At 44.3% G+C, this 9,358-nt stretch overlaps 1 protein-coding gene across 1 annotated transcript; it reads left to right on the top strand.

The window, feature by feature from the left end:
• The first annotated feature begins 4,032 nt into the window (after positions 1 to 4,032).
• On the top strand, positions 4,033 to 8,422 carry LOC126067208 (60S ribosomal protein L31-like). Its single transcript, XM_049868908.1, has 2 exons — positions 4,033 to 4,425; positions 8,399 to 8,422. Exons 1-2 carry the CDS (start codon positions 4,033 to 4,035, stop codon positions 8,420 to 8,422), a joined length of 417 nt encoding a protein of 138 aa, XP_049724865.1.
• Positions 8,423 to 9,358: the final 936 nt, after the last annotated feature.

Here is a 9,358-nt window from a genome sequence, read left to right as displayed (position 1 = left end):
CAGCAAGGGCAAGGGAGACCCTTGGTGAGATGGACTAGCGCAATAGCTGTGACACTGAACTCAAGCATTCCTGCAATTGTGACAATGACACAGGACTGAGGAACATTTCATTCTGTTGTACATAAGATCACCGTGAGTTGGAGTCCATACTTCAGCACCTTACAAAAACATGAATCCATCAGTTTTTTTTTTTTTTTTTGTCCCATCTTACCACCGAGGAAAACGATGCACAGAGAGGTTGGCTTTGGCAGAGTCACACAGCCACCAAGTGATAGAGCTAGGAGGATTCTGCTCAGATACCCCACCAGTGAAGAGTTGTTTGAGCTACTACATTTTATATTTTCAATTTACTTTAAAAAGGAAAAACCAAGCCAAACCCACTGCCATTGGATTGATTCCAACTCATGGCAACCACATGTGTTACAGAGTAGACCTGCTCCATAGAGGTTTCTTGGCAGTAGAATAAAAAATCAAATTCACAAAAAAGGCCAGACTTATAGGTCTAACAGAGACTGGAGAAATCCCAGAAACTATGGCCCTTAAGATACCCTTCCGACCTGGAACTGAAGCCATTCCCAGAGACCACCTTTCAGCCAAACCATAGACAGGCCCATAAAATAAACAATAACACCCAAGAGGAATGTGCTTCTTAGAACAATCAATTATGCAAGACCAGAAGGGCAACATATGCCCAAAAGCAAAGATGAGAAGGCAGGAAGGGGTAGAAAATCAGGACAAAAGGAAATGGGAACCTAGGACGGAAATGGGGAAAGTGCTGATACAATGAAACCAATGTCATGTAATACTTTATATACAAACTATCAAATGGGAAATTAATTTGCTCTGTAAATATTCACCTAAACCAAACCCATTGCTGTGGAGGCATTTCTGACTCATGGCAACCCTATAGGACAGAGTAGAACTGCCCAATGGGGAGTCAGGAGAGGCTGGTGGATTCGAACTGCCAACCTTTTGGTTAGCAACCATAGTTTTAACCACTGTGCCACCAGGGCTCCAAGCGTTTACCTAATGCACAAAAAAAAATTAAAAACAAACAAAAAAAGCAATAGGGGTGTTAGTCCCACTGAATTATCACTGGATTGTAAACCCCACAATGGCTGGGACCATGGTTCTTAGCAATGTACATCTAGTGCCCAACATGTATTAGACATTCCATAAATCTTTGCTGAATAAATGGATTATAAGCAAAATTTAAAACTTACCTAATGATTTTGCTTAAGTAAACTTTTTATTTTGGCATAATTTTAGATTTAGAGAAAAGTTGCACAAACAGTACAGAACTCTCTGTACACTCCTGTGTAGCCCTCACTCAGTTTCCTCCATTGTTAACATAAAGATGTCACGGTACTTTTTATTTTTTTGTTGTTAACATAAAGATGTCATGGTACTTTTTTTTTTATTGTACTTTAGACAAAGGTGTACAGAGCAAACAAGTTTCTCATTAAACAATTAATACGCATACTGTTTTATGACGTTGGTTGCCAACCCTACAACATGTAAACACTCGCCCCTTCTTGACCTTGGGTTCCCAATCACCAGCTTTCCTGAACCTCCTGCCTTCTCGTCCTTGTCCCTGGGCTGGTGTGCCCACTTAGTCTCGTATACATGGTTGAGCTATGTGTGTTATTGTTTGTTTTATGAGCCTGTCTAATCTTTGGCTGAAGGGTGAACCTCAGGAGTGACTTCATTACTGAACTATAAGGGTATTCAGGTGCCATACTCTCAGGTTTTTTCCAGTCTCTGTCAGAGCAGTAAGTCTGATTTTGTGTGTATGTGTGTGAGTTGGAATTTTGTTCTACATTTTTCTCCCGCTCTGTCCAGGACCCCCTATTGTGATCCCTGTTAGAGCAGTTGGTGGTGGTCGCCAGGCACCAACTAGTTGTGCTGGGATGTCACAGTAACTTTTACCAAGACTGAGAAACTGACATTGGACATTACTTCACCTCATCATCTTTTAATATGCCTTCTCAGATTGCACACCTTGTTCCCATTCTGATAAGCTCTCACCTCTCTCATCTAGTCCAATCCATTTTATATACGTGTAAGTGGAGGCCCAGAGAGGAAGAGGATTTGCATTAATGTCTTGCAGCAGAGATGAGACTAGAACTCACTTTTCCTGAAACTCATCATCATCACTGGCTGTACCAGAGATGGTCATGTAGTTCTTAGTGGATGTGTAGGTGGTGGGTGGCAAAACTAGATGCCAACACCCTAATGCCCTGAAGCCTCACTGAGAAATAGGAAAAGAGCACATGTAGCCTCCCTTCCAGCATCATTCCTAATCCATCCTAGTAGCTGACATATTCCCTTAAGCTCCATTACCCACTTCTACCCAAAAAACCCAAATCCACCGCTGTTCAGTCTATTCCAGTTCATAGCAATCCTGTAAGACGGAGGAGAACTACAGGTAGAGTTTCCAAAGCTGAAAATCTTTTTTTTTTTAATCATTTATTTTTATTGTACTTTAGATGAAGGTTTACAGAGCAAACTAGCTTCTCATTAAATAGCTAGTACACATACTGTTTTGTGACACTGGTTGCCAACCACACCACCTGTCAACACTCTGCCCTTCTGGACCTTGGGTTCCTAGCTTTCCTGTTCCCTTCTGTCTTCTAGTCCTTGTTCCTGGGCTGCTGTGCCCATGTAGCCTTCTTTTGTTTCATGGGCCTATCTAATCTTTGGCTGAAGGGTGAACCTCAGGAGTGACTTTATTACTCAGCTACAAGAGTGTTTGCAGACCATACTCTTCAGGTATATCCAGTCTCTGTCAGGCCAGTAAGTCTGGTCATTTTTTTAAGTTAGATTTTTGTTCTACATTTTTCTCCAGCTCTGTCTGGGATCCTCTACTGTGATTGCTGTCAGAGCCATCCACGTAGTTGCCGGGCACCATCTAGTTGTGCTGGACTCGGTCTGGTGGAGGCTGTGGTAGCTGTGTCCTTTGAACTAATTCTTCCTTTGTGTCTTTGGTTTTCTTCATTCTCCCTTGCTCCTGATGAGCTGAAAACAGTGGTGTATCTTAGGTGGCTGCTGACAAATTTTCAAGACCCCAGACACTACTTACCAAAGTAGAATGTAGAACATTTTCTTTATAAATTATGTTATGCCAATTGAGCTAGATGTTCCCTGAGACCATGGTCCCCACAGCCCCCACCCCAGTAATTCAGTCTTTCAAGGAGTTTGATGTGTCTATGGAGCTTCCATGACCTTGTCTTGGACAAGTTGTGCTGGCTTCCCCAGCACTGTGTACTGTCTTACCCTTAACCAAAGTTACCACCTATCTATTTTCTATTTAGTGTTTTTCCATCTCCACCACTCCCCTACCTCATAACTATCAAAGATTATTTCTTTTGTGTGTAAACATTTTCATAGTAGTGGTCTCATACAATATTTGTCCTTTTATGATTGACTTATTTCACTCAGCATGATTCCCTCCAGATTCATCCATGCTGTGTGGTGCTTCACAGATTCATCATTGTTCTTTATCTTTGTGTAGCACTCCACTGTGTGTATGTACCATAGTTTGTTTATCCATTCATCTATTGATGGGTACCTAGGTTGTTCCATCTTTTTGCTATTGTGAACAATGCTGCAATGAACATGGGTGTGCCTCAATTTCTTTGAGTCTTGATTATTTTTAACAATTGCCAATGTGTGATAAAAACAAACTATTTCTCCTTTCCAATATTGTCCTTTGTAAGAAGTATAACCAGAATGCTCCTTAGAAGCAAGGATGGCGAGACTGCATCTTACATACTTTGGACATGTTATCAAGAGGGATAAGTCCCTGGAGAAAGACCTCATACTTGGTAGAGTACAGGGTCAGGGAAAAAGAGGAAGACCCTCAACAAGATGGATTGACACAGTGGCTGCAACAATGGGCTTAAGCATAACAATGGTTGTGAGCATGGCGAAGGACAGGGCGGTGTTTCATTCTGTAGTACATAGGGTCACATTATGAGTCTGAACCGACTCGATGGCACCTAACAACAACAACAACCTTGTCCTGGCACAATGTCTTCTGCAAAGAAAGGTGGCGAGAATATGATGGGTCATTCTGCTATCAATGAAGTGGTGACCAGAGAGTGCCCCATTGACACTCACAAGCACGCCCATGGAGTGGGCTTTAAGAAGCATGCCCCATGGGCACTCAAGGAGATTCAGAAATTTGCCATGCCAGGGATGGGAATGCCAGATGTACACATAGACGCCAGACTCAGCAAAGTTGTCTGGGCCAAAGGAGTAAGGAATGTCCCATACCCTATCCATGCCTGGTTGTTCAGAAAACAAAATGAGGATAAAGATTCATCCAACAAGCTCTATACTCGGGTTACCTATGTACCTGTCACCACTTTCAAAAGCCTACAGTCAATGTGGATGAAAACTAACAGCCAATTATCAAATAAAGTTATAAAACTGCAAAAAAAAAAAAAACTATTTCTCATTAAATTATGAATTTCTAGCTTTTCCCGCAAAGTTGAAGAATATGGAAATACCAGCCTGTATTCCCACAGGGCACGAATCATTTGAAGCTGAGCTGTCTCTGACCCTTTAGGTAGGGCCTGTGCTCTCCAGCCTCAGCAGCCCCTACAGGATATGCATCTCTCACTTTTGTTACCTGGTTTCTGTGAGGTTTCATCCCCAAATTAAGTCATGACACCTCATTTAAATCTTGGCTATACTTGTTACTAAAAGATAATTTTCAAAAGGAGGTCAAATCAACTTTCATACAGCTATAAAATGAACACGTTAAAGATTTTATTCAACTCATTTGTGAGGGAACCTGTAAGATGTTACAACCAGTTCAAAGGAGAATCCAAAGAAGCAACACATGTATAGATCAGGAATATTGAGGTAAACATGCAAATGGAGGCAAAATTGGTCCAGTCCATAGTGAGGAAGTTAATTTAAGCTCCAACCAAAAAAAAAAAAACCCAAACCCAGTGTCATTGAGTTGATTCCAACTCATAGTGACCCTATATTTAAGTTCCACATAACAAAAATTTACGTGTCTACAGGCAAAATTGAATTATGGTGTTGGTAAAAAATATTGAATATACCACGGACTACAGAAGAACAAAGAAATCTGTCTTAGAAGAAGTACAGCAAGAATGCTACTTAGAAGCAAGGATGGCAAGACTTTGTCTCACATACTTTGGATATGTTATCAGTAGGGACCAGTCCCTGGAGAAGGACATCACGCTTGGTAAAGTAGAGGGTCAGCAAAAAAGAGGAAGACCCTCAATGAGATGGATTGACACAGTGGCTGCAAAAATGGGCTCAAACATAGCAACTATTGTGAGGATGGTGCAGGACTGGGCAGTGTTTCGTTCTGTTGTATGTGGGGTTATTATGACTCAGACGGCACCTAACGACAACAAGCAAAACTGTCATTAGTGAATAAGTAATGATGTTTCCAACCCTAGGCAAACCCTTTCACTTCACTGGGCCTCCATTTCTCCCTTTGTAAGAAAAAAAAATTAGGGTCAAATTAGATGATCTCCAGATTCCTTTCAATTTTCAGAGGTTGTGTGTATGTGTATAAAACTGGAAGAAACACTGGAAGTTATTTCAATCCCCTCTTCCCAGCCCATTTTAGAGAGAAAGAAACTGAAGCCCAGAGAAGGACAAAAATTGCCTTGCCCAAAGATCATCCAGCAGAGGTGAGATGAGGGCCAGGTCTGTGGTCTCCAGCCCAGAGCCATGCTTCTCTGCAGGATTGTAGAGCTGAGAGGAGCAACGCCCCTTCTTACCTCACCAGTCAGAAACCTGAAAGCACCTGGAGGCCTGACAATGCCTTGGAGAGCAGGGGTTGGACTAATCAGGCAGGCCAGGCAGGACTGGGAACGGTGACTTGGGAGCAGTCTCCCCAACCAGCCTCAAGTCTCAGGGCCCAGAATGGGAGGACCTAAATAAGATAGCCTTTATTCTCAAAGATTTTCATTTCATTAGGCCCTTTGCCTAGAGCTATGATTCTTAATACTAGCTACAACTGAAATCACATGGACAAAAAAAAAAAACCAAACCCATTGCCATTGAGTCAGTTTCGACTCGTAGCGACCCTATAGGACAGAGTAGAATTGCCCCATACGGTTTCCAAGGAGCTCCTGGTGGATCCAAACTGCCAACCTTTTGGTTAGCAGCCGTAGCTCTTAACCACTATGCTACCACGGTTTCCATGAGGAGCTTTAAATAACCCCCATGTCCAAGCTGCGCCCCAGAGTGGGACCCAGGCATGAGCATTTTTAAAGTTCCCCAAGTGATTTCAATGTGGAACAAATGTTGAGAGCCATTGGTCTAAAACAGTAGTTTCTCAAACTACAGTGTGCGTGCAAAACACCTTGGATCTTGCTAGAATGTGGATTCTGACTCAGCAGACCTAGGATGGGTCCAAGAATTCGCATTTCTCATAAGCTCCCTAGGAGGCCAATGCTGCTGGTCTTCAGACTACAGTTTGAGTAGCAAGGGTCTAGATTGGACTTTCTTCACCATGGGCAGTATGAGTAGGATACAGATGCAGTCACTATTTCTTTGCAAGGAAGGCAACTGGTGAACTTTCTCCTCCCCCTACCCTTACTGAAACAGGACATTAAGGACAATGCCTCTGTTCTTCCCAAGGTATCCTAGATATGCCTTGTCACCCTGTTGTACACTGAGGTGAGGGTGTATTGCATGATGTCCTAGGACCAGTCCAGACTCATTATTCTTAACTCTGTGCACTGCCCTGCTCTTATGAGTTACCCAAGAGGAGCTGGGTGAACGCAAGCTGGCTGACCAGAGGCCTGTTGTCTGAACACCTCTGTTTTATTCTTCCTACCCCGCATCTCTCCCCACTTCCTTTCCTGCCCTCTGTTACCTTCTAGAGTGGCTCTCAAGAATTATTTGGGATAAATAGATCCTGATTGTTTCTGCCAATAATTTTCCAACCAAACACAATGCCACTGATCTCATGCGAGGCCAAGGCAATGTCTGTTGTTGTTAGCTGCCATCAAGTTAGCGACCCCATATGTTACAGAGTAGAAATTCTCCATAGGGTTTTCTTGGCTGTAATCTTTACAGAAGCAGTTTGCCAGGCTTTTCTTCCACAGAGCCATTGAGTGGGTTCAAACCACCAACTTTTAGGTTAGCAGCCTATCGCAAGAGAACCTTAACTGTCTTCATGACTCCCAACTAGAGATAGGAGTTGCAGTATGAAGCTCAGGATCTTGCCCTTTCTTAGGCTCTGAACTGCCCCACAGAGTTTCCAGGAAGGGGCCGGCAGTACACCAAATTTCAGCTACACTGCACCAGCCCCTTACAGTTTCCAAAGCATTCTATTAGCTGTCTCATTCATTCATTCAGCGAACATTTGCCAGACAGTAATGGCATCCCGGGCTCTGGGATGCAAACAGAGTCTACCTGAACTCAGTCCTCACTGCAGTCGCTCCAGGCGCCTCACATGCTATTTCTGCAGGCATTGGCCAAAACCTGAGTGCCTATGCCAGAGCCACCTGTAGTACACTCGTCCTGTCAGCAGGGGGCAGCCGCTACCCAGCTCCCTCTCCCAGTTGCCAGACACACTGGCCCAGTGAGGCCAGATCCGATTTTTCAAGAGAAATTGGGAACCCAGATCTGTATGTGAATTTTCTAAATCTTTAATTCAGATTTTTATAAAAGACTCTACCCAAAAAAACAAAACCCTGCCTGGGATAAAACTGGGTCCGCAGGACAGATGCACCCTAAGGAGCCCAGTGAGCTTCATCCAAAAACGACAGAGCTTCCCAACGTTGTATTATATATATTTACTTTTTTTTCAATGCCAGAGCTTCACATCATTATTCCAACACCTCATTCTACATGTGGGGAGACAGAGTCAGAGAAGAGAGAGAGTTGCCTGATTTTGATAGGGCTGAACCAAGAGCAGGACCCAGGAGTCCTGACTTCTGGCCCAGATCTTGCAGTAGGAAACACTTCCACTAGGACCTTTGTCCCCCCGCCCCGGGACCCCTCCCTCCCCGCGAGAGACACGATTCTACAGCTTGGGAGGTGAGGGAGCTGGCCCAGCCAAGGGGAGCCCCGATGGGGCTGGGGAGGTCGCTAGAGCCCAAGGGCAGAAGGGGGAGCGAGAGTTTATTTTTAGCCGCCTGGAGCGTGTCTCTAAGCCTTATTTAGACATCAGGCGACAGGGTGAGCTGGAGGCAGCAGGGGCTGGGGAGGAGATAGCACCCTCCCCCTCCCGGAGCTCTTCTTACAACTGCTCATCTTTGCCTGCCCCTGATCATCCTTTATGGGGGCCCTGGGGCCCACTGTAAATAGCAGCCCTGGCGGCCTGGGCTCTGTTGTGCTCTGGCTGGCTTTCTTTCTCCTCTGCCTCCACCCCTTTCTCCCCACTCCTCCACAGTCACGCAGAGAAATAGAACTCTAGGACACAGAATGTTTTATCTTCCCCCTCTGAGGTTACAGACCTCTTTGAGAAACCGAGGTAATTTATCATGGTGGTTTACAGCTCAGACTGTGAAGTCCTTTAGACTTGGGTTCAAATCCCTGCTTATGACCCAGAGCAAGTGACTTGAACTCCAGGGACCTGAGTTCCTCATTTGTACAGTGGAGATCGTAACCTATGCAGTCTTCCTCTCAGGGTCCTGAGGACTAAATATGATAAAGTATGTAAAGACCTTAACATAAAAAAAACCAAACCCATTGCCCTCAAGTCGATTCCGACTCATAGCAACCCAATAGGACAGAGTAGAACTGCCCCTTTGGGTTTCCAAGGAGCAGCTGGTGGATGCCAACTGCCAACCTTTTGGTTAGGAGCCGAGCTCTTAACCGCTGTGCCACCAAGGCTCCAACATCATAATAAACCCTTAATAAATGATGGTGATTAAACCTGTAGGCACTCTACCCAGAAAAAAACGGAATTGCTTATACACACACAATTGTGAATGTAATTTCAGAAAGTTTGTCTATGGTCTGAAGCCCTCTGATGCCAATCGAACTTCGGACCCAATCAAGTTACTTCACTCATTCGCTCAACAAGTCTCTGCTAGAGCTGATTCAATTCCAGTCACTGGGCAACGTGTAGGGTGAGAGACAGGAGACATGAATACATGTGAATTACCCAGGGCCACACTGCAAATCGATAGCAAACTAAGAGCCAGAAGGGGGGTCTCCATAATCCCTAATTTAACTCCTTTAAGAAATAACTTCTGCCTCTGAAAGGGGCCTCCACAAAGATCCCTTACACTCCCAGTCAAACTGGATGTGAGTGTCCTATTCCCCCAGCAGACACTCACATGCCTTCGCCAACATTCCTGACCAATGTTAGCCTCTCCTCATGACCATCCTGCAATGGGGCACTCAC

Source organism: Elephas maximus, chromosome 2 (assembly GCF_024166365.1).
Source record: "Elephas maximus indicus isolate mEleMax1 chromosome 2, mEleMax1 primary haplotype, whole genome shotgun sequence".
NCBI classification, from domain to species: Eukaryota; Metazoa; Chordata; class Mammalia; order Proboscidea; family Elephantidae; genus Elephas; species Elephas maximus.
Note: the sequence above shows the minus strand (reverse complement) of the source record. Positions and strands in the feature narration are given on the sequence as shown.

What these genes read in the sequence shown, in the direction of transcription:
- LOC126067208 (XM_049868908.1), top strand. Translation starts at nt 4,033, where the DNA reads ATGTCTTCTGCAAAGAAAGGTGGCGAGAATATGATGGGTCATTCTGCT. An exon ending in ACAGCCAATTATCAAATAAA is followed by an intron (nt 4,426 to 8,398) that starts GTTATAAAACTG and finishes ACTCCTCCACAG; the next exon opens with TCACGCAGAGAAATAGAACT.